This window comes from Argopecten irradians, chromosome 14, assembly GCF_041381155.1.
Source record: "Argopecten irradians isolate NY chromosome 14, Ai_NY, whole genome shotgun sequence".
Classification (NCBI taxonomy): Eukaryota; Metazoa; Mollusca; class Bivalvia; order Pectinida; family Pectinidae; genus Argopecten; species Argopecten irradians.
Window position 1 is genome coordinate 20,179,335 of NC_091147.1, and position 25,592 is coordinate 20,204,926.

A 25,592-nucleotide genomic window follows, 5' to 3' on the forward strand; every position below is an offset into this window, starting at 1 on the left:
ATTGAGAAGACGAGTTCAAACACCAACGAATGACTTCGAGATTTCACGAGATACACAGAGCGGCGTCGTTAAGGTAAACTTGGACATTTTTTCTCTAAGAAAACCACTTTTATATAACGTTTTTTACTACCAAAATGTTATATTTCCATGTAATACTTAATAGGTTTCTTAAATCAAAGATAAATGAATCATGTGTGTTTATGCAAATACTCTCTGTAATCTATTTTCTCAGTCTGACTGACGGGCACTGGCCATGGTCATGTTATAGGCCTACTGTACTGTAGTCAAAACCAAGCAGCCAAATAAAAATAACATAGGTCCCTTTTACGACTTTTCATTGTATTGATTATCATGGGGGTAATACCATAACCTTAATGGCATTTTCGATGTTATTATTATGGAAACATTTGCTTTCTATCATTACCAATTTAATGAAATGGCATTGTTATTACTGCTTATCACAATGGCAGTTGCACCCAAGAATTTATCACTGCCTCCACCACTGGCAGGCGACCAGTTCTCACCATCGTATTTGTATGATTGCTATGCAACTTTATGTCAGTAAGTCATCTGATAGAACTGGTCGCCTGCCAGTGCATGTGCATGATGTACATATAAGAATCAAACTTGGAACCTCTGGCTTATTAGCCAAGATATGCTCAAACTAGTGGTTTAATTATTAACTTAACATTCAGCAAATAATCATAAAGCTAGCTATACTGGGTCGCGACCAGTTACCATGATTTTTTCGAGATTTTTTAAGGATTTCGTCAAAACTAACGCACAGAATGTGTTGAAAATTGTCATGAATTATCTTTAGTCCAAGCTTAAGATACATTTGTAGCAATAGTCGTTGTTTCATTTTAATAATGTGTTTTTTGACCAGACGCTATTTATTTTCACCGCTAATTGGTACAGATTACGATACATACAGGACCAGTTACCATGATTTCGAAATAGAGGAAATGCACTTTTAAAAACATGCTTATTGCACCAAAACTTACGTTGTGTTTCATTAAAGGGGCAAACATCTATTTGATATCTTTTAGTGGAATAATATAATCGTAATCAGTGATAAATCTACGTGCGCACCCGAGTCCTGGACTCACAGAATTTTAAAGACCCATGAAATTTCTGGGAATGGGTATCTGTAACACTGTGGGACCCATTGTTTTCACAAAAACCATTGAAAAAGACCCACGGAAAAATAATCGTAGATTGAACACTGGTAATGCATGGTTTATTTTGGAATCCAGTGACTGATCGAAAGCATCACGGAAAAAAGTACTGTTAAAAGGTGCATTCGATAGGTGACCAGGGGATCACTAAAACAGGATTTAGCTCTGGGCAGTAGTAAATTCAGATAAACAAAGGTGTAGGCGACCTAAAATTTACCAAAATTTACTAAATACATATGAATTTATTTTGTTTGAAAAAAAGTAAACACAAGACATATGCAGGAGGTAAAAACTAACTTCAGTTTTTCGATCATGTCCATCCATGTCCGATTGGTACTCGCCATATACCCATTATTTTGCATACTTTTACCTACTTTGATGGAGACGATTTTTGAAAACGACTGAAAAACAAAATAAACAATGATTTCATGAAATTTCAGGATAAATATGCAAGTAATTTATAAGTCATGATTTTAAGCTATCCCCCAGTGTGATTGAGTGTTGCAAACTTTGATTTCAAAAGGAAAACGTAGATTTGTTGGCAATATCGGTTGCAAATGAACAAGTTTTTGTGGAATGAACACTTGTATTGCTACTGTGATTTAGCTGTTCAAAAAAATGCAAAAAATTGTGCAGGAGATAGAGCGTGCGCAGAAGTCACAGTAATTGGTACATCACGGTAACTGGTCGCAACCCAGTATCTTTCTAGCTTAGAGGTTATAATGCTGGCTTACAGTATCATCAGGACTATGGCTGCAAATATAGTATTTTAGAAGAAATTGTCTAATGAAAGTGCATTTGTTGTTTTTAGCATTATGAATTTTTTATGATTTAGCATAAAAATAATTGAAAATTGTTCGAAATGTGCATGGTAATATAAATTTCTTTTCTTAATTTTTACAGAAATAATTAACTTATCAAAGGAGATCCCAAAACTTTTTTTATCTCAATGAACTGAAAAAAAACTAAGCATGTCTGAAAAGGGATCACGAACGACGACCCCAAACAAACCCGGATCCAAGAAGGGATCCAAAGTGAATACACCAAAGTCTGGAACCCCCAAAGGATCCAAGAGCAACACCCCTTTGCCCACAGAGGTGGCACTAGTCACAGCTGAGGATGAAAATGCTTGTAAGTATTCAGTCATGGATTTCAAAATCGTTTTATGACATGGAAGAAAAAGTGTTCTAAAGAATATTGTAAACTTATGAAATTAACCTCCATGCAAATATCAAGAATCAAAATGAAAAAAAAAGGAAAGTAAAAGTTTCGATATTATTATTGCTGCAGAAGCATTATCATGCTAATATTTTTCATATTTATTTTATTCAGCTTGTATATTTTGATAGCTTATTGTGTTTTTATTGATATTCCAATCCCTTACTGCCAACAGCTGAGGGTGCCTTACAGCCCGGAGAAGGAGAGCAGGGCGAGGGGGAGGTGGCGGCCTCTGTGGCTGACGTAGGAGAGAGTGAAGTAGAGGAAACAGCGCCAGTAGATCAAGTAACAGTGGTCAGTATTATAGGACAGTGGTCAGTCATATGTGATTGTGGTCAGTATCATAGGACAGTGGTCAGTAATATATGATTGTGGTCAGTATCAAAGGACAGCGGTCAGTAATATATAATTGTGGTCAGTATCATAGGACAGCGGTCAGTAATAGGTGACTGTAATCTGTATCCTGTGACAGTGGTCAATATCATGTGACAACTTCAGTATTTTGCAAAACTAATCAGTATTTGAGTATATGTTACAGTGGTCAACAAGTCATTATAATAATATTATGGTCACATGACAATGGTCAATATAATATGATAACTATTAAAGGCTGAATTAACTAGGTGAGACGTTCCACTCCTTCTGAGATAATATTACCAAAGATGATAAGAAAATAGCTTAAATCTTTTATATACCTGGTATGTAAATTGATTATGATATGGCATTTGGACTTGAGTGACACTTTTGATGTCTTTATTTCAGTACTCACTGATACGAGAGCGAATCACAGTCCAGAACTTAAAGGAGGATATGTGGAAAGAAGAACATGAGGAAGCTGTACGTGTATTTATTGACGATCCATCCGTCAAAATGATGGTGGCCTATATTGATCCCTTCAAGGGATTCACCATTGAGCACTCCATACCAACGTTTCTGGTAGATCAGCTGACCTACCTGATTAAATCTGCCAAGGCCAAGGAACTGACCACAGACAATTTCTTGACCCTTGTCCAGTATGGTACTGTCAAGGGGATGCACATCGAGAGTCTGCTGAGGATGATGATGGGAATTTATGCCCCAATATTTTTTGAAAACACTACATGGCCAGACAGTATCCTTAATCATAATATTCCTGAATCCTTATGATTTCTGAATCCTTATGTTATTTTTTTTAATCAAATAGTATTGTCTATGTTCACATAGCATAAGATAGTGTTTTTACTTGGTTTGTATGTATGTCAGGTAATTATTTTGCATATATGGTTGTAATGTAGATGAAATATATAACCCAAGGAATAATCCAGTATTTATATGACTATAAAATCTCAAATTTACAATCGTATATAGACACTATACTTTATTCATCTGAATTTTGTTTTTGGCTTGAAAACTTTCTAAAGCTGGTATGACTATTTGTAATTAATATAGACTGGATCTTTACCACATACTTTACCTTCAGGAGTGTTTTCATTGGATAAAAACTTTTCCTTAATCTTGTGTCAGGTATAAAGAATGATTTTTCGGCACAGTTACACAAGTTTCTGGCCAACTTAACAGATACGCGGTGGAAGTTAGAGGGTAAGACAGTTCTGTATGTCCCTACAGAAGGTCTTAGGCTTCCCTCTGAGGACGCCGCCAAAAACAAAGAGTTGGTGCAGAGACTGGAAAGTAAGTTTCTCTTTACGTCTGAAATATTAATGAATCATGTGATGTTATTTTATAATCCTGTGGTAATTAACTACAGCCATGTGATAATATTTTGTACATTATGCATTGCAATCATGTGATAATTGAGTAAAATCATGTGATAAAACTGTTCAATAAAATGAATTCTTAGAGTTGTAACTTTAACAATATTACAATAAACTACAACAATATACTAAATATTGAAACAAAATGATAATGACATTATACGCCATAAATCATTAACCAAACAAATATTTTGTTGTGTAGCTGCCATGATTCACTGGGCAAGACAAATCAAAGAGGTTCTAAATAACCAGGATGCGTTTGAGATGGCCGAGAACTCTGGCCCCCTGGACGAAATCGAGTTCTGGAAAAACAGATGTACTGATCTGACGGGTATCAGCACTCAGCTGGACAAACAAGGGGTGAAGAAAATCACAGAAGTCCTTCAGATGGCCAAGTCATCATATGTGGCGCCATTCCTCAAACTCTCCTCCGAAATCAAGGTTGGTAATGAAGTTTTACACGGGCCAAGTTTCATAAAAGTTTTCGAGTTTTACTTTTGGTGTTCATTGAGGAATTCTTTTAAGCTCTCCCATTTTGACCGATGTTAAATTCATTTGTATTGAATCAAATAATTTGATATATTTTTACCAAACTTTTTCCTTTACTTGATAAAATTAAATTCTGCAAGATTTGTATTTGTAAAACCCTTGATTCCTATTTCAGAATGATATTCCCATTGTCTCTTAATATGTAGATTTTTAGCATATTGCACATTTTATTATACTATTTTGTTTATGCATGCTTTTTATATTGGAATATGTATATATTTGATTACAGGAGGGATCTCGGCAGGCAGAGAGTAACCTGAAGTTCTTGATGGTCCTAAAGGATCCATGTTTTGAGTTGTCCGAGGCCAAGCCTAAAGATATTCCTGCCATGTTACCCAAGATTCTCAGCACTATCAGGATGATCTGGGTCAACTCAGAGTTTTACAAAACCAGGGAGAGGCTTACAGGCATTCTCAAGAAGGTTAGTTTACTTCTTAATTTTCATATCTTTATCCTGATTAATCGATTATGGAAACAATTACCAAGCTGAACATTATCTGGTAATGGTGAGAACACTAATGGTTGATTTGATACTTTTATTCAGATGAGCAATGAGATTATCCGGAGATGCTGTAATGAGATCAACCTTGACAAGATCTTTGATGGTCATGTCCAGACTGGCATGAAGTCACTCAATGAGTGTATCGAGTGTTGTGAAAATTGGAAAGAAATCTACAATAAGGTAACTCTTTCTTACCTGGTACTTTGTTGTTTAATTTTAGTCTGCCAATCAGATTTGATGGTCCATAAAAACAGTTTATTTTTGCAATTTAAACTGTCAACGAGAAAATTGAATTTTAACTTTAAGGGTATATATATATGATTTAATCCTTTCTCAATATTTAACAGTTCAAATTTTTGCCATCATAACAATTTTCTGCATAACTGTGAAAATATCCCCACAAAAGTAATTGACTATACAGTGTAGTATTATAATGTATCATTTTCAAATTGTTCAAATACTAACATATGTAGAGGTAGTATATAAATTCAATGCTTTTCTTAATTTTAATGTTTTTTTTTAAATTCTTTATCTATCAAATTAAATTCTTTAGATTTTTTAAAATTTTTCTTTTGTATTGGCATCATTAATTTACCCGTGTGTTTTATCTATTTTAGATGTCCAAACTTCACCACAAGTTTTCACCAGTTGGATGGGTGTTAGATAAGAGCAGTATTTTTGCTCAGATTGATGCCTTTGTACAGAGGTGTAAGGACTTAATCGGCGTAAGTACAGGTTTTGTTATGGTGAAATGATAATTTTCAAAGAATTTAGTTCTCAATTTATATATGAGAACAAATGTATTAAAATCTATTAATTCAAACATGATAGATTTGATAAGATGACAGTTCATTAAAATAGGTACCAGGTATCTATTTTTTTCAACATATGTATATTTAAAAAATAAAGATAAATTCAAAAATGTTGTTTTTGAAAATAAAAAAATCACTCCTTATATGGTATGATATCTTACATGTTTGATAATTTCCTCAGGTGTGTGAGGCCCAGATTCACTTTGCCCGTCGTGAGGAAGGAGAGAAAACAGACATGCCACACTTTGCTGGACAGAAGGGCCCAGAAATCGCCAGGAGTCTGATGGAGATTGAGGCCACATTCGAGAAAAACCTCAGCCAACTCCGCTCTGTGAAAAACACTATTTTAGATGTCAAGGCCACCTCTTGGCATGACGATTACGTCAAGTATGTATCTGTTTAGTTGAATTCAAGGGTTGGAACAGTTCATTATGAATTTCATTGGTGAATGAGTTTAAAATGTCTTTTTTTCATTTGATGAAATTTTTAATCTGTTGAACTCTTTTAAAAAAAAAAAACCACCCTTATCAAAAATGATAGTACTGGTGATAGTACTGGGTAATATAAAAATTATATATTTGATAGATTAAGGTTTTTCTGTGAAAAAATATTATTTAAAAAATAATTTATGATTGCTATGTCTAATTAGACTATATTTGGTTACAGGTTCAGAGCGGGTATAAAGGATCTGGAAGTGATGATGCAGAATGTGATCACGTCCGCGTTTGATACAGTGAACACTGTAGAAGGTGGTGTAGAGCTTCTCGACATTTTCATGCACCTTGCTTCCAGAGAGGTCAGTATATACCTGTATTGTAGAATATGTCTTGAAATGATCATAACAATATAGAATGATATGATACTGATAGCTGTATTTCTTGCCATCACATTTGTATGATTGCACATGATATTGAATGAAATCTTTTTTTGAAATTGTGCAAAATAATTAAGCATCAATATTGTCCATTCATGGACACTAACACCATTTTTTCCCTTCTACAGGCTATCAAGCGTACAATTGACAAGAAGACAGTTGATGTGTATACCATGTTTAATGAAGAACTGAATGCAGTGAAGAAGGAGCTCACTCAGAAATCACTCAAACAGTCCCCAAGTCATCCCAAGTTTGCTGGGCAGGGACTGTGGGCTCGGCAACTCAAACGTAGGATCGAGAGGGGCATGATGGTATGTAGTGCACATATCTACCAAAGCATTTACTTACCTTCATGTCAAACTATAGTATTTTGAAATTGTGATATTAAATACTATAATTATAAAGATTGGTGAAGATTGATAGCTAGTCTCCTTTAGGCTTGCATCTGAAAGATTGCTATTACAAATCTCATCATGTATTGACCAAAATATAAGTATCTCACTTATTGTATCTATATGAGTGAGGTATTAACAACGTTAGATTAAAATCCTGAATCAGAATAAATTGTTGTATCTTAGATGTTTTAAAATGCATATATGCCTTTTGTGGTCATTCAACGTTTTTCTTTGAATTCGTGAATTTATACACATTGAGTAAACATGGATGTTAATTGATCGTTGTTTTGTTTATGTATAGATCCTGGATCGCGCCCACTTTCTACCCCACATCGGGTCTGGAGAGGAGGTGAGAACCCAGTATCAACAGCTCTGTCTCGCCCTCGACGAGTACATCCGTAAAACATTCCACGAGTGGACACAGACAGTCGACAAGGTAACATATTTGTCTGTTTGGCTTTATCAATACGCGATATTCAGTTTGATCTGTTTGAAGTCTGGAGCCATATTAAATTGTTTGGTTTTCTCTGTTTGAAGTTCAGTGTGTTATACGATTGTTTGATTTTTGGCAGGTTGAAATCTGGAGTCTTTAAAAATTCTTCTAGTAAGAGTGTTTGAAAACTAATCTAAAATTTTACATTGATTCAGAAATAAGTAAGACTTCAATACATTATTCAGAAGTAATTGTAAAAATTTAATTGAGTTAATAAACAATATTTTGATTGCATTATCGTTTATATTCAAGGAAATGAATGGCAACATTAACATTTAGGAGAGTAATTGAGCTGTTTTTAAGCCCTCAGAGATTTTCAAATTCTATAGACTTAACGTAAAGAATATTTCAGTTTCCAACTTGATGAATCTGTCACAAGAAATAACGTCTTTACATGTATCAACAATAATAGCAGACAATGCACTAAACACATACACCAGCCACATACCCCTTTAAAAGTTTATGAAACACAACAAATATCAGGAAGAAGACTTATATAGACCTGATGTCTTATACTTTTGTCAAATTTTTTTCTTCAAAAAAATAATTTGAAAATCAGAATACATATTGTATAACAAATGGTTATAACAGAAGGTTGGAGAACCTCTAAAAATTGTATAAAGATTTTTAGGTCCAATTCTAATCGCCTTTTGTCTTGTCGCCGTGCATCGTCCGTAGTGTGTCCGTAAACAATTTACATTTTCAACTTCTTCTCCAAAACTGCTTAAGCAAATTCAATGAAATTTGGCACAAACCTTCTAAGGTATAAGGCCAATCAAAATTGTGAATTATATGAACCCCTTCCTCCCAGGGGGCTGTGGGTAGGGCCAAAAAGGGTAAAATTGACTAAATTTCAAAAATTTTCTCCACTCACAGATATGGTAGGATCAAATACCCTTCATAGGTATATAGAAAGGTCTAAAGGTCCTTTACAGAAATTGTGAATTATATCACCCTGGGGTCTTGTTTTCCCCTGGGGAGGGGGTTAAGTTTACTACAGTTTATATAGGGAAAACACTTTTATAAGCATTTTTTGCTCAATTTTCACAGGAAATGAGTCAAACTTAGTCAGAATTATTAGCCTGAGATATAGCATTTTCATATCCATATCGGTTCTCGCTGACCCCCAGGGAGACCAAAAGGGGGGTTCCAAATAGGGTCAAAATGACTTAAATTTCAAAAAATCTTCTTCTGAGTTCTCAGGTTTGATGGAAGCAAATACTCTTCATAGATTAAAAAGTCAAATCTATAAAATCACTGACTTCAAGGGCCAGTACAATTTCTATATCCGAACTCAGGTGACCGTTAAGGCCAATGTACCTCTTGTATTTATGAAGATTTTGCCACTGACTTGAATTTGCATCTGAAATATTTTATTACAAACGAAAAAAGAGTCTGCTAGAAATGTATACCAAATGATTTGTACTTATTTGTATATTTTCAGATAAGTGTAAGTTACTTTATTTGTTTGAAAAGGCTATTCTTATCTTTTCTTTATTCTGCCTCAATCTTTATTCTTTTCTTGTAGCTTTTTATTATCTTGGAGGGGATGGTTACATATGATTTTGAAAAACTCTTTTGTAGAACATGCCATTTGGATTGTGTCCTCACTTTATTGTTTTCTTGATTATGAGTGGTTTGCGTTGCTTTTAAGTCTTAGTTCATCTTTTTATCAAATTTTATCTTGAATTTGTTGTCCAAACAAATAGAACTCAAGGATTTTTACAACCACCAATAAGAAATTTCTCTGATTTAATAATATAGTAATTGATACAAACAGTATGTAAGAATATTTAGTGACTTATATCTGGTCTAGAAAAAAATACTTGGTTGAAAAAAGTGTGTACCTTTTCACCATTAGAATTTATTACAGAAATTCATTTAGAAGTATTTTGATCAACTGTTGAAAAAAATGAATAATTCAACAAATAGAATTATACCCACCAGTGTGTTTTGCCATGGCTTTATTTAAATTAAAAAAAATAGTTTGACAGCTTCACAACTTCCTGCTGGTGGAAATAATTTTATCAACAGAAATGATACCCTCAAACTTATCAAAGTTGATATTTCAATGGTATATACTCTGAAATCAACACTTTCTTTTAAATTAGCAGTAGTGGAATTGGTGTGGTGGTTTTTCTAGAATTTTGTGGGTTTGATGAGGATGTAGAATTGATAAGGTATTAAACACCTATGAATTTTGATGGAGGGTTTGGAGTAGAATCTATTGATAAAGTATCAAACACCTATGAAATTTGATGGAGAGTTTGATGTAGAATCTATTGATAAAGTATCAAACACCTATGAAATTTGATGGAGAGTTTGATGTAGAATTTATTGATAAAGTATTAAACACCTCTAGGTGTTTTATACAGGCCTGTTCTACTACTGCTGTTATCATGAATATACCGGTAGGTATTCTGTCTTTTCATTACACTGAGGTCAGTTCTGCTCTTGAAGAAACTAAAGGTACTGATATTTTTTCATTATCATGACAGTCATTACTTTGTGCAAAAACACCACAATTTTCTTTCACACAAATTAACGTTGTTTTTTTTTCAATATTTTTTTTTTTGTGCAAAGTAATGACATGGCAAACAATATCAGTTACAAGAGTAGATACCTCAGTCTGAATAATGGAAAGACTTAAATAAAATGATGTAGCATGAAGATGATATTAATGGATAATAGCAGAGTTACTTCCCTTAGCTATTCTCTGGCTCAAGAAGTAAAACAAAACATACATGTACCATATATAGCTTGTTACACTGGTCAAAATTTTTGTAATTTTAGCTTAAAAAAAGAAGGCTATTTTTTTGCAGATTTAAAAAAAAAAAAAATCGGGGTAAATAGATTCAAAGATGTATCAATATTTCATTGGTGAAATTGTTGTGATCATAGCCATGTCCTGGAAAATTGCGAAAATTTAGTCTCAGTGAAATTAACAGGCTTTATGGTATTTTTTGCCATGATTATCATTATCATGTAATCAAGATGAGCCAGCTTGAGTTAAGGGGATGTCCTGTCTGCATAAACAGTGATGTAAACGTGGTCTACGGAAAAATTAAAAAAAAATAATGAACTAATGGAGATGTACTGCATATGTATGGGCTTGTATAATATGACAGCTTAGCATGTATATTATATGTGTGGAAATGTTCATGGCTATTACATGCATATATACAATGATATCTTTAACAAAGAATGACATCTCATCAATAAGTAATTGTTAAATACTCTTCATTACAAATATTTCACTAATTGACCAATCAGAAGCTCATGAATAACCAACAAATATTGCTATCACTAATTAATGACAGTGAAAATGACATACTTAACGAATATGTCCTATTATCTAAGTTATTAATTCTGTTATAATTAGTGACAAATTGTGATAGATGTATACCTCAAAGTTTGGTGGGGGGAGGGGGTGTGATGAGAGAGATTTTTGGCATACAATAATTTCGGTAATAGATCAAAGTTATTTCAAGACAACCAATTGATAAAAGGGGAAATCTAGGGGCTTCAATGCCAATTTATCTGTTCTTTCAAATATCAAGAAATATACTTTGACTATTCCATGTTCTTTGCAACAATTTAAGTAATACATGTAACTACATATGATACATGTACACTGCTGTATCTGGTGCCCTTGTCAGCAAGTCCATACTGGGAATCAGAACCTCTATGTCTCGCTTTACATGCCCTAATTGATTTCTCTAGATAATACATATCTTATCTTTTAACATAACAAACTTTAAATTAGAAACATAATAGTTAATGAAATTCTTTTTTATTGAAATACATTGTAGTATTACATGTACAGTACTATTAAGATTAGTGAACTACACCATTAAAAAAAATCAAATATTTTCATCTTGATGATGTGAAACAATGTACAGTTATTTGTCTTTAAATTTTATCACAGGGGTTAGATAAACTAAGACAGGAACCCTCAATCCTTGTTATAGTTACAAAACTATATATTCTGGTTTGAATGATAAAATGTTCAAAGGCCAAATCCCTGTGCATATAAGCTTTATATTTCAGCATCCTAACAGAATCTTTTTCAGTAAAAAAATAAAATAATTATGCTGGTGCAGAATTTAGTGCATGTCATGAAATATGTATGCAATTATATTAAAAATATCCTTTTACTGAGGATAAATTTTGTTCTTTTCCTATTGTAAAATTTCTGAAAATGAAGCTATACTTTTAGCATTAACGTAATTTTTAAAATGTGCTTCATTGAAACATATTAAAGCATAGACGTCAATGGAAACAAAATTGTGTATTGTTATTAATAATCTTGATATGTATGTTTGTTTAGGAGCCCATGAAGTTACTAGAAGTGCCATTGATGTGCAGGAGTAGTGAGAAACCTCCAATGTTAGACATCAACTTTAACAGGTAAGGCAGCAACATTCTGTTATTTTTTATTTGTATCCGTACTAAGTCTGATTCTCTGTTTGGTTAGTTAGGATGAATTAAATTGTCATACTTTCCTTATATATGTCTGTTTGTATTGTAGGAGTCTACTGAAGATGTTCCAGGAGATCCATTACTGGGAGAGACTCATGTTTGAGATTCCACATTACGCTACCGATGTATACAACAAACGTGAGGATCTCCGCGGGCTACGTGAACATGTGCTCCTGGTTGTCCGTGACTACAACAGGTATTATTGATAATTCTGCCGTGTCCTCATTCTTTTCTGATTAAAAAGAAAATTCTTTGTATAATTTGCTTCAATTCTGAGACATTAAATCTTGTAGTCCTTAGCCTGAGATCCCATATGCTAAAGTCATTAATTAAACTCTCCTAATATTTTCTCCATAGAATCATTGCTGCACTCTCAGTGGAGGAACGAGGATTATTCAAAGAAAGAATTCGCTTCCTAGACAAGAAGATTCATCCTGGTTTGACAAAACTGACGTGGGCATCAAAGGGTATATCGGACTTCTTTGTGGGCGACTGTCGTGTCAATGCCAGTAAGATACAAGTGATAGTGGACGATTATAAGAACGCCAACATGGAGATATCTAAACAGTGTGTACAAATCAGTGACATGTTACTTATCAGTGTAGATAGCCGCAAAGTCTACGAAAATCTCGAATTCGACGAGGAACAGGTATGGGATATTTTCTCATTTTTGACACTTCTGACATACAATAATATAGAGGTTCAGTGCCAGTTTCAGATTATTATAAAATTAAATCAACAATGCAGGCTTGATCTTTTGTAATTTGTATTTTAAGTTACATATTATGAATGGGTATAGAAAATGTGTCCAATTAATAAGTTTTGAAAGGAATCTCCCTGTTTTATGTTTTGAAACAATCCTTTGATATAATTTAGTAAAATCAAGGTTGAAAACCCCATAGATATATATTGGAATTTGTTCCTTCAGTTCTATTTGAAAAGAGGTGTGTTATAGCCAGTAGTCAGAAGTTGTGATATATTCTTTATTTGTAGGCTAATCACAGAGAAAATGTCTCCAAGAAACTTAAAAATCTGCATGAGGAATTGGTGAGGATGATGAGAACAACATATGAGGTCTTCAAGAATGACGGCATGGAGGTAATTCTATGTTTATTGTCAGTGTGATGTGGATTAGAACATAAGATGTCAGTTTTGAGTTAAAAAAACAATGTTTATTACGTTAGATAAGTTCTACCTTACGGTTAGTCTGACGGCAATGCCCCTGAACACGAAGTGAGTCATTTACTGATAAGAAGTAGTTATTCCCCTTTAGCACCTGAAATATAAACTGATATAAGTCTCACTCAAGGTTTAATCCACATCTTTGTATTGCAGTATTGAGGATGTTTTCCAGAATTGTCACTGGCATATACTGTATATGTTTTAGTTATCATGCCTTCAAGCACCAAGCTATATCATATCATGATGAAGGTATCTCTTTAAACCTTATATTATTTTGCCGTAAAGTTACCTCACCGTTTGTTGATGGAGCCATGACTCTACCCACTGTATATGTTGACAGGTACAACAACACTGGCACAGGTATACAGAGAAGATGGACAGGATGGTGGAGGAAGCCTTCCGACTCAACATCAAATGGTCCCTACAGGAGCTCTCCAAGGCTGTTAACGGGGACGGAAAGTCTGCTCCTAATCCTCTGTTTAGGGTCAAAGTTTGTCTCCAAGGGGACAAGGTAGGTTGTGTAGGATAAATCTTATTGTTTATTGGATTTTTTTGTCATCTGCCATTATTAGAGCTATCATTGTCATGACAATATCATTATATCTTTACCATAATCATTGTATAGTAACGCTTTCGGTATTGTTGTTACATAATTACAATTGATGTCAAGTTTACATTTTCATCACCAGGTGGAGTTCCAGCCTACACTTAAACAACTGGCCAATGTCATCGGCAGTATCGGTGGTCAGTTGACCAAGTCAGTGTCCAGTATTGTCCGGCTACCAAACATCCTTACCAAAAAACGCTCAACCAAGGATGTAAGTGTATTATGTTAAGAGGTTACTGATTCAGTAAGAAATTTTAATTTATTATTGCACTTATGTATTATCAAAATTGAATTGATAGGTATTTGTCAAATAAATATGAATTTAAAAATATAACAAAGTGATAGGTAAAAACTTAATATTTAATCTGTTACGTTTATTTTACAGCCAATCCATGAGGTTATCTCACGAGATGAGGAGACAAAGAAGATCCAGACAGTGATCAACACTGGCATGCAGACAAACGCCACCAATTTACAGAACTATCTGAGTACCTGGGACAACTACCGCGAGATTTGGGAGATCAACAAAGATATGTTTATCAAACGCTACCAAAAACTCAACCCTCAGGTCTCTTCCTTCGATGCTGATATTGCTCGGTGAGTTTGTAAATTCCATGATACAGTAAGTTCAATTAATTATTATTTCCTAAACACCTTGTAAAAAATAATTACTTTCATATAGGATCTTTTAAAGTAGGACTAATTCGTATGAAAATTGATAAGGAGCTTGAAAATCAAAGTTATATCTCAACATTATTTATTGAAATTAATTGCCTTAATGAAAGTTTTTCTCATTTCTCACAAAAGTAAGTCCATACAAAAATATCTAAAGTCGTCCATTGGGTGATTTTCCCAATGAAACCACAGAAAACTGAGCCGATAACTATTACATACAGGTATGATGAGGTGGCTAACAATGTCCAGACACAGGAGACCATCCTCAACATCCAGTTTGTCCTCCTGGACTGTTCTCCTCTCAAGTACGCCATCCTGGGCCACTGTCAGGAGTGGCAGAATAAGTTCACCACCCTCCTCAGCGAGATTGCCACGAGTCGCCTCAAAGAGCTCCACAACTTCCTCAAAGATAATGGCACCAAGTAAGTGTGTTGTGGAATAGAATATTAAGAAAGAAAATATCTACTACAGATATCTATCTACAGTTAAACATTTTATGTTTGTGTATACACTATTTTTTATCTTCATTGTTTTCAACTTATTCACAAAAACATAATTTGTGATCAAGGGCTATTATTGACAAACACATTTCTTCAGCATTCACTTCTCCTTCATAATCAAACAACTTCAATCACAACTTATATTAACTTATTTCCTACTTACACATATTAAATTTTAATTCATATGAACTTATTTGCTCCTTAACACACATTAAATTTGAATTAAATTGCTGGAACAGTTCATTATAAATATTTAGGGGTGAATGAGTTTAGACCATTTGTTTTTGGTGTTCAGTGTTAGCAAGCCTCCCCAGACCTTGGATGAGCTCGGTAACAGCCTAAATCTATGGGAACAGCTACACACAGGACTGGCCGATACAGAGGCTAAGTTTCCACCTTTACATGACCAGTTCAGTATCCTGGAGAAGTACGAAGTTCCTATACCAGAGGAGGTAAGAATCATATTATTTTCAGTCTACTTATTACGTGAAATATTTGAAATTAGTCTAAATTATTTAAAACGTATGAATTAGTGTTTTGTAATGTATATGTATAAAATATTTTGTATTTAATCCTCCAGGTAACGGCCATGTTGAACGACCTCAGCAATGAATGGGTGACATTCCAACAAATCCTCATAGATGCTGAGACCATGCTTAAGAAACATAAGGTCAGTTATTTATAGCAAATGTGATAGATTATCTCCCCTTGATAGATGATCTTAATTTGATAGGTAGTTGTTACCAGTTTTCTCCTTTTGACAAGTGGTTGTAATGAAAATTTGACAAGTAATAAATTACAAATTATAATATCTCCCTTCAGAATATTGTGGTAATTTTGCTAAGTGCTTATAATTAGATTATAAAAAATCTTTATTAACTCCAAACTTGCCTTTATTTGTTTCTCCATTCCCATTAAAAAAAGAATAATTAATGATAATTTTCTGGATTACAGGAGAAATTCAAGAGTGGATTACTGGCACAATCAGAGGAGTTTAAGAAGCAGGTTCACAACTTGATGGATGAATTTGCTACCAAAGGTCCATTTGCTGCCAGCATAGCAACGGGAGATGCTCTGACCAGTGTGGGGGCCATCAAAGAACAACTGGATGCTCTGAAACGCCAAGAACAGGAGATCAGGAAAGGGTTGAATATCTTCAAGATAGACCAGCCACCATCCAAGGAGGTGGCAAATCTAGATAAGGTATGGTGTATTAGATTTCAGATTTACAGAGTGAAACAGTTTGATTTTTTTTGTGGTCCACAGCAATAGTTTTCCATTAGAAACACAAAACCTAACTGTGTCAGGGAAAAACAGTCAAACTAAATTCCATTCATTTCTTGCTAAGGCATGAATGAATTTTATTTGTATAATTAATTGATTTTTCGTTTCTGTTTGTCTTTGTGGCATACTAAAAGTATTATGTCTTTTGTAATTTAGGATCTGGAGTTGATTGAGACAATCTGGAACCTGAACAAGGAATGGGAAGGACTCTGGTCCGACTGGAAGGGCAACAAATTTACGGAACTCCAGACCACAGACATGGAGAACAACTCACAGGCCATCTACAAAAAGCTCAACCGCTTCAGCAAAGAGCTCAAGGTGAGCCCTCTAGTCTTTAGTAAGACTACAGGTGGAAGTAATGCTGAAGCTTTACTGCAAAAAGGAGCAATATTGCAAGGTGTTATACTAAAATTTTACTGCAGAAATGATATTTTTCTAAGGTTTCAGCAACAGTTCCACAATTACAAAGAGTCACAACACTATCATACTGTAGTCTCCCAAAACACACACACACTTGAAACACACAACATACCTCATGCATGAGAGGCCGTCCTTAAATGATTATGGCTGTTAATAGGACGTTAATTAATAAAACATAAACTTATTTATTTTACATCGATTCAGAAACAAGTTATACAACTTATGTAAATCACTCTCGATGGCCCGGATGTAAGCGCGTGAGGGGTCTTAGTGTGGGAGGAAACCGGAGTGCCCGGAGAAAACCCACGTGATCGGGCAGGTGACTCCTAACCTTTTCACGTCCGTGCCGGGGATCGAACCCCGGCCGGCTAGGTGAAAGGCGAGTGGCTTAACCACTACACCACCCGACCACACCCATATTTATTTAATCAACTGAAGTTTCTGACTCTTTTTTGTGAAGATTTAATAAAAGAAATCAAAATGTTGTATTTTAGGACAAGAACTGGGAGGTGGTTGACACTAGCAGGAACAAAGTGGACCAATTTAAAAGAACGATGCCTTTGATCAACGATCTCAAAAACAAGGCCATGCGACCACGTCATTGGACACAGATCCAGGTAAAGTAGGGGTCTCGAGTGGTAGCTCACATAGAAGTTTTCCATGGGATTTTTATCAAACTTTAGAGGATAATTGTGTAATCACAAAAATCTGATTCATTATTAATGCTATCATCATTTCAATGTATACTACCTATGGATGCATTCAGATTGAGATACACATGTACTGATGTAAAATTTTATACAGTGTGATAATCCAGACAAATATATCAGGGAACCAATTGGTTATTGACATAAGTGAACAGAACTGCTTGGACAATCAAGTCTCCTCTGTAGTAACATTATCACTGATGTTTACAGAAAGACATGGCTAAGGAGTTTGACCACACCAGTGAGGATTTCACTCTGGAAAAGATCATTGAGTACGGGTTCGACCAGTTCGCGGAGCAGATCGGTGACATCTCAGGAGCTGCAACCAAAGAATTGGCTATTGAACAGGTAGATCATTAGGCATTGATATCAAAGGGTTTTTCTTCTATTGCTTTAAATAAAATTTGCTTAGGTATCATTTGGTCTTTAAATGTGTTACAGCATTGATTTATAAAAGTTTATCTAGAGGAAACTTGTATTCATTTTACAAAACTTAAAAAGAAGATAAATTTTTTTTACTAACTTGTTTCATAATATTTTTTTTGTTTAGCCATTAGGACTTTTTAAAAAATTGAAAAATCTGAAAATCATGAAAGTCAGGAGTATTTGATCATCAATTACCATTTTTCGGACAACTTAAAAATTTTACCTTCCATAATTGAATTTCATATGCTTCATTGATTTTAAAAGCAATGTTTACCAACCAATTGTATTTGTTTGTGTAGGGTATTGCTGGTATAGAGAGTACATGGAATGTCACAGAGCTAGATATCGGACCGTACAAGGACAGAGGCCATTTCAAACTCAAGTGAGTGCCACTTATATCCCACAATTATAGCAATTGAATATCAACTTATGAACATACAACAAATCAGAAAATGTTGCGAAAGCCTTGTAAATTTGATTCAAACTAATTTTCTTCGATTGATTGTAACAAAAATAACAGGTATACATTTTTACTGTCTGAAAAATATAAATCAAAAGAAATAATGAAATTTGTATTATGTCTAGGTCGACTGATGATGTGTTCCTGGCCCTTGAAGACAACCAGGTCCAACTGTCTACCATGAAAGCTTCACGATTTGTTAAGGCATTTGAACAGGAGGTAGACCGCTGGGAGAGGGTCCTCTCACATATCCTGGAGGTCGTGGAAATGTTGTTACAAGTACAGCGTCAGTGGATGTACCTTGAGGTAAGCATGGAAGGAAGGAAGGACAAATGGTATATTAAAGGGAGGGGAGGAAGATGATGGAAGGAAATAAGGATAATTGGAGGTATTATGAAAAGGGTGAGAATGAAAAGGAAGGGTAGATGGTCTGAAGAAAATGTGTGACATAAGACAGGGAGAAGAATCAAGGAAGGATAGAAGGTACAGGAGAGAAAAAAAGCAACTGGTTAGAAAAATGGGAAGGCTTAAAGAATGGTTAACATGAGGAGATAAAAGTGTAAGGGGACTATAAAATAATGAGAGAAGGATCGAGAGAGGAAGAAGTGAGGGAAGAATGAGAGAAAGACAGAGAAGGATAGAGGGAAGGATGGGAGAAGAGTAGAAGAATGGGTCAAGTGAGGAATGTAAGAGAAGGGAAAGGGATGAAAGAAAAGATGAATGATAAGGGAAAATTATCATGAAAGGGATCATCTAGTATGGGGGCAATAAATGTCAGATAGGCTTGAGAAGAGGGAGTGAATAATGAATGGATGAAGAAAGGAAATTGTACTGATGTGTGCTAACAAAACCCAATGTTCTCCCTCTAATTTACTTGTAGAATATCTTCTTGGGTGAAGATATCAGAAAACAGCTACCAAGAGAGTCGGCAGAATTTGACGACGTTAACGGTAAATGGAAGGTGATCATGTCACGTATCAACAAAGACAGGAATGCCCTCAGAGGAACTCATCACGAAGGTACGGCTGCTGTATAAATGACGGACTCGTATAAATATAACTGTAAATACGGCTGCTGTATAAATGACGGGCTCGTATAAATATAACTGTAAACATACACATTTTTGTAGTAATCTAGGTCTAGAACTTACGCACGAGAAATGCTTTGCTAAAATATGGTTGCACTAATTTGACCTTTTGTATATTCATCCACATCAGATCTCTTGCCTCTTCAGTTGGTCAATACTAGGTAACCATGATTTTTAGTCTATAAGAGTAACTTTATTTTCTGTTATTGTAGAATTATGACTAATTTTATCTTCAGGTCTGCTGGAGAGTTTGAATGACATGAACCTGAAGTTAGAAGAGATTCAGAAATCTTTGGACATGTACCTGGAGACAAAGCGACAGATCTTCCCACGATTCTATTTCCTGTCCAACGACGATTTACTCGAGATCCTCGGACAATCCAAGAACCCGAAAGCTGTTCAGCCCCATCTCAAAAAGTGCTTCGACAACATCAAGTCGCTCGAGATGATCAAGGTACAAAATTATTGTCCTATTATTTATGTGCATTTTTTCTTATGAAAATCAGAATTTAAAAAAATTAGATTCTGCACAAGTTAAAAGCTTATTTTGTCGGTCTTCAAAATTATATGAAGTACATGCACTATAATTACAAAAATATTGTGTGTGTTGGGTAAAAGAAAAAAAATTGGAAAATTTATTTTATTTATTTATTTGTATCAAAAATATTCTTTTTCTTTTCTTAAATTTAGCCAAGTTTGAAATGGGAAGCATCTGGAATGTGGTCTACAGAAGGAGAGTTTGTGGAATATGAGAAACATGTCTACCTAGAAGGACTTGTTGAGGTGAGATTTTGAAAATGAGTCATAAACTTAATTACCCTAATTATTAACATTTTCTTACAAAAAAAGAAAACAAAATTAAAACAAATAAAAACCAAAAACATAAGACAATAAAATGTTAATTAAAATTTGTAGTAAAAATGTCAAGAAAAAAATAATTTTGATGAGTTTAATGTGCTTGTTAATTATCATGCAATTTATTCAGAGACAGAAGTGTTGAGTTAACAATATTTAGATTGGTTGATAATATGACTCTCAAAATGAAACATGTTCAACTTTCAATTTAGTTAGTGAAACATGGTTTCTATGTAACAGGCTTGGCTTTGTGATGTGGAGAAAACTATGAGATGGACACTGAAGGACGAACTGAAGAAGTGTCGTGTGTCTCTGAAAAAGCACATGACAAAGAGAGACAAGTGGATCAAGGAACATCCAGGCCAGGTAAGAATCAGTGTACATGGTACCAGTCTGTGTCAGAAACATGGACAAAATGTATCTTCTTTCATCTCAGTTACTGTTGTAAAAAGCATACTTAATCTTTTCTGTAATATCAAATAGTGTTATTAGGGAATATTCATTGCATTATATTCACAGCGACTTAGTTTTGCATTTTTCTGCCAAGTGAATTATTCATGACAATTAATTTTGTTGAATATATTATTTGTGATTTCCTTTTGCCTGTGAAATACATGGAAATCAATCATGTGTGAAAATAAGTTGGGTTTACAGTAATAAGAAGGTTTTGTTGGTATGTCGAAAAGGTTAAAGGTCATTTATTCATTAATTTAATATAAATGTTTATTTTTTTGTTTTGTTTTGTATACTAGCTGTGTATCACTGCTAGTCAGATGCAATGGACTACAGACGTGGAGCGCGCGCTCAAACTCACACGAGACAGGGGAGACAAGAAAGCACTGAAAACAATGAAACGCAAACAGGTGAGGTCAAGGTCAGACAGAAAACCAAAGGTGAAAGGTCACAGCAAAAGTTCCACAGAATGATAATTATCCTACATATGTGTCATAAATCATACTTACAATTTCAATTATTGATGTTACTACTTGACAGGTTCTCTATATTAGTAGTGTGATAAGTAGCCTTAGATTTATTCACTATTAATAAAATCTATGATTTCAACAGAAAATATTTATTCTTAGGGTTTCTGCAGCTAAAAAAATCCCAGGTAGCCATATTTTTACATGATTTTTTCTAATCCAGGTTGCTATGCTGAACAAATTCTCAGAAGCCATCAGAGGAAATCTTTCTAAGATGCAGCGTTTGAAGGTGGTTGCCTTGGTAACCATAGAGGTACACGCTAGGGACATCATTGAGAAGCTGATCAAGACCAACACATCAGATGAGAATGCATTTGAATGGCTAAGTCAGCTCCGACTTTACTGGGAGAAGGTTCGTATAAATCTGAAGTTTCTGACATTTGAAATATTGATTAAAAGATTAATATTTTATAAATGTATTGAAAGTAGACTGAATCTTAAGAGTTAAGGTAAGAAAATGAATGTTAAACTGTTTGATATGTTTATGTGTTTTGTCTGACTTCCTGATACTTTTCGTTTTAGTCACCCATCGACGACTGTGTTGTGAAACAGACAAACACACAGTTCCCGTACGGATACGAGTACCTAGGAAACTCTGGCCGTCTGGTCATTACCCCGCTGACTGACAGATGTTACATCACACTAACCACTGCGCTCCACCTCCACAGAGGAGGCAGCCCTAAGGGGCCGGCCGGTACTGGTAAAACAGAGACAGTCAAGGACTTGGGTAAATGTCTTGGCATGTACGTCATCGTGGTGAACTGCTCCGAAGGTCTGGATTACAAGTCCATGGGTCGTATGTTCTCAGGTTTGGCACAGGTCAGTACAAAACTGTCTATTTAAGGTCCTGTTGTCTTATATTTCTTATATTGTTAGTCTGCAATGAAAAAATTACATGATTTGGTAATACATGAATTCTTTATCATGGCATTCACTGATCAAAAACAGATAAGCATTACCTTGTTTTGATAAATCTGTTCAATTTTGTCTCTGAAAATCTCTACTTTTTAATGTTTGACAGACTGGAGCGTGGGGCTGCTTTGACGAGTTTAACCGTATCAACATTGAGGTGTTGTCTGTCGTCGCCCAGCAGATTCTCTCCATTCTCAGTGCTTTGGCAGCAGGATCATCACGATTTGTGTTTGAAGGTCGTGAAATTGACTTGGTTTGGTCATGTGGTATCTTCATCACAATGAACCCAGGTAATTACAAAACCAGATCAGGAGGACGTTTGATGTCATTGTTCATGCTGCCTCAACATTTTGATTTATTTTCTTATTGTTTTTCTTGAATAAAACAAAAGTTTTTGATATTTAGAGGTTGCTGGAAGATTGAGAAATTTACCCATTTTTAGTCCAAATGTGAAAATTTTATCTTGCAAAAATAACCGACTATATGATATTTTGTAACATACATTACGTTGATTAAGTTTTCAGTTTAACACAGTTTTTATTAGCTCACCTGGCCTGAAGGGCTGGTGAGCTTATGTTATGGCGCGGCGTCCGTCGTCCGGCATCCGACGTGCGTCCGTCCGTCAACATTTTCTTTAAATCACTACTAGTCATAGAGTTCTGCATGGATTGTAACCAAATTTGGCCAGAAACATCCTCGGGGGAAGGGGAACAGAACTTGTATAAAGTTTGGCTCTGACCCCCCAGGGGCAGGAGGGGAGGGGCCAAATAGGGGAAATAGAGGTAAATCCTATAAATCGCTACTTGTCGTAGAGTTCTGCATGGATTGTAACCAAATTTGGCCAGAAACATCCTCGGGGGAAGGGGAACAGAACTTGTATAAAGTTTGGCTCTGACCCCCCAGGGGCAGGAGGGGAGGGGCCAAATAGGGGAAATAGAGGTAAATCCTATAAATCGCTACTTGTCGTAGAGTTCTGCATGGATTGTAACCAAATTCGGCCACAAACATCCTTGGGGGAAGGGGAACAGAACTTGTATAAAGTTTGGCTCTGACCCCCTGGGGCAGGAGGGGCGGGGCCGAATAGGGGAATTAGAAGTAAATATTCAGATTCCTTCAGAAAAAAACCAATGAACCAGTATTCACAACTGTACTTGGCATTACAAACCAGGTGAGCGATACAGGCCCTCTGGGCCTCTTGTTCTGTGTATACAAGAGCATGCATATGGTACTTACTATTAGAGAGAAAAAAAATCCAATTACCAAGAAGTGACTGGATTTATTGTCTGTTTCAGGTTACGCTGGTCGTACCGAGTTGCCTGATAACCTCAAGTCTATGTTCCGACCCATTGCCATGGTTGTTCCTGACTCCAACCTCATTGCAGAAATCACACTGTTTGGTGAAGGCTTTGGAAACACTAAGGTCAGTGATGGATCTGTTGTCTGATACCTCCTGTTTGATTTACTCTACAATCAGATTTTTATCAGGTTGATTTATCGTATGAAATATTTTGCTATCGAAGCTGGGGCACATCAGTAATAATGTATGCCACAGCTTGTCTCTGTAGACACCCATCCCTTAAAAAAAAAAAAAAAAAAAAATTACCTAGGTAATTTAACTGAACTAAATTATGACTGGAGATAAAATCTTAATTAAACTCTGAAATCATCACAATTGTACAGTAGGTACCGGTGTTCATTTAATCATGTGAACATGTGTATAATTAAAATTTCATTTGATTTGTTAAATAGTTTATTTTTACCTTACCTTGTTTATTTTTTCACAGGCTTTGGCAAAGAAAGTGTACACACTGTATTCCCTTGCTGAGCAACAGCTTTCTAAACAGGACCATTACGACTTCGGACTCCGAGCTCTGGTGTCCGTCCTCCGGTACGCTGGTCGTAAGAAGCGCAGCAACCCCAACATGCCTGATGAGGAGGTAGGTCACTCAGAGAGTTAGTTGTTTCTGAGATTGAAAAAAACCAACCTACTAATGTAACTTTTTTCACTAATCTAACTCCAATCTGATTTCACTTTCAGATTTTATTGCGAAAAAAAAAAAAAAAAAAGATTTAGCATTAGGCAAAGAGATTACACATTCTCCATTTCATATAAGAATGTGTAATTTATTGGTTACAGCAAAAGGCAAACAATAAAAATACAATTTTAAGTAAACTCGAAACAATAGGCTTAAAATATGGAACAAAAAACACAGATGTTTTGTTAATTAGCAATTATTTGAAAAAATCATTTATTATTATATAATAATAATATTAATAAGATAATTAAGATTTAATACTGATAAATGTATGCAACCTTTTTTTTTATAATCTGGCTATTAAATATAATATTTTTATATGAATTCTTTTTTGTACTGATTCACACCTTGTTGAGTGTGTGTATGAGCTTGTTTTGAAATATTGTGGCATTGTGAACCTTTCAGAGCAGTTGTTTATTTATTTGATCAAATTGAATATGTTTTTGCTGTTGAATTATTTTTGTCTATTTCTTGGAAGTTCAAAGATTTAATTTTGATAAAATACAGGGAGCTGTAAAGAAGTTTGAAAATGAACATGTTACTGATGAAGAGGTAACAAAGGCTCACACAAAAACATAGCAAAATTTTATTGTCAGAACATGGAGAATGTTTAATATAGAAATTGAACTTTAGTCCCAAAAACATATATACAAGAAGACCATGTTTACCTGTATTATTTTACATGAGTTGGTTTCATGGATATTACCAAAAAAATAATGGAAAATTCAGGAAAACAATTTTTTTCTCATTTTGGCTTATCTACATTTTTACATCATTTTTTCAATTTATTATTAAAAAAGTATGATGAAATATTTTGAAATGGAATTTTAAATAATTGAGTTGATTCTTAATTTTCAAAAAGAAATTGAACTACAGTATGTGCTGTGTTTTTGTGTGTATGCTTTATTTATCAAGACATATCTCTTTTTAAATATATTTATTTACCTTTATTTACTACACCTATATTTTATATTTTTGAGCTAGACAGCATGGATTTGCCAATCTGTATATATCCAGAATTTTTGTCATTATGCAAGTTACAGTGAAAATGGGTTTAGGTATCATATAAATTTCAGTATTATAATGATGGAATTTACCATTAGAGGGAATTCTATGCTCAAATATATTTCAAGATTTTTGTCCAGTTCAGCTACATAATATTATGCATGTTTTTGTAGACTTTCGAATGCTCAAATAGATAAGCTAG

General features: G+C 34.7%; 1 protein-coding gene across 1 annotated transcript in view; it reads left to right on the plus strand.

The window, feature by feature from the left end:
- Nucleotides 1-7: 7 nt before the first annotated feature.
- LOC138306934 (dynein axonemal heavy chain 2-like) overlaps nt 8-25,592 on the plus strand; it is a 59,275-nt gene continuing 33,690 nt past the window's right edge. The window contains 39 exon segments of the mRNA XM_069247514.1: nt 8-73; nt 2,082-2,309; nt 2,572-2,690; nt 3,159-3,507; nt 3,900-4,064; nt 4,350-4,588; nt 4,926-5,117; nt 5,241-5,378; nt 5,816-5,923; nt 6,192-6,397; nt 6,677-6,806; nt 7,013-7,195; nt 7,581-7,715; nt 12,103-12,182; nt 12,304-12,450; nt 12,612-12,903; nt 13,248-13,352; nt 13,777-13,947; nt 14,126-14,254; nt 14,429-14,640; nt 14,940-15,140; nt 15,514-15,670; nt 15,799-15,888; nt 16,173-16,421; nt 16,659-16,820; nt 17,417-17,539; nt 17,840-17,977; nt 18,355-18,437; nt 18,641-18,821; nt 19,396-19,534; nt 19,839-20,056; nt 20,293-20,385; nt 20,698-20,823; nt 21,210-21,320; nt 21,601-21,789; nt 21,960-22,256; nt 22,459-22,639; nt 23,642-23,769; nt 24,134-24,286. Of these exon segments, the coding sequence (XP_069103615.1) occupies nt 2,150-2,309; nt 2,572-2,690; nt 3,159-3,507; nt 3,900-4,064; nt 4,350-4,588; nt 4,926-5,117; nt 5,241-5,378; nt 5,816-5,923; nt 6,192-6,397; nt 6,677-6,806; nt 7,013-7,195; nt 7,581-7,715; nt 12,103-12,182; nt 12,304-12,450; nt 12,612-12,903; nt 13,248-13,352; nt 13,777-13,947; nt 14,126-14,254; nt 14,429-14,640; nt 14,940-15,140; nt 15,514-15,670; nt 15,799-15,888; nt 16,173-16,421; nt 16,659-16,820; nt 17,417-17,539; nt 17,840-17,977; nt 18,355-18,437; nt 18,641-18,821; nt 19,396-19,534; nt 19,839-20,056; nt 20,293-20,385; nt 20,698-20,823; nt 21,210-21,320; nt 21,601-21,789; nt 21,960-22,256; nt 22,459-22,639; nt 23,642-23,769; nt 24,134-24,286 (6,279 nt within the window). The 5' untranslated portion in view covers nt 8-73; nt 2,082-2,149.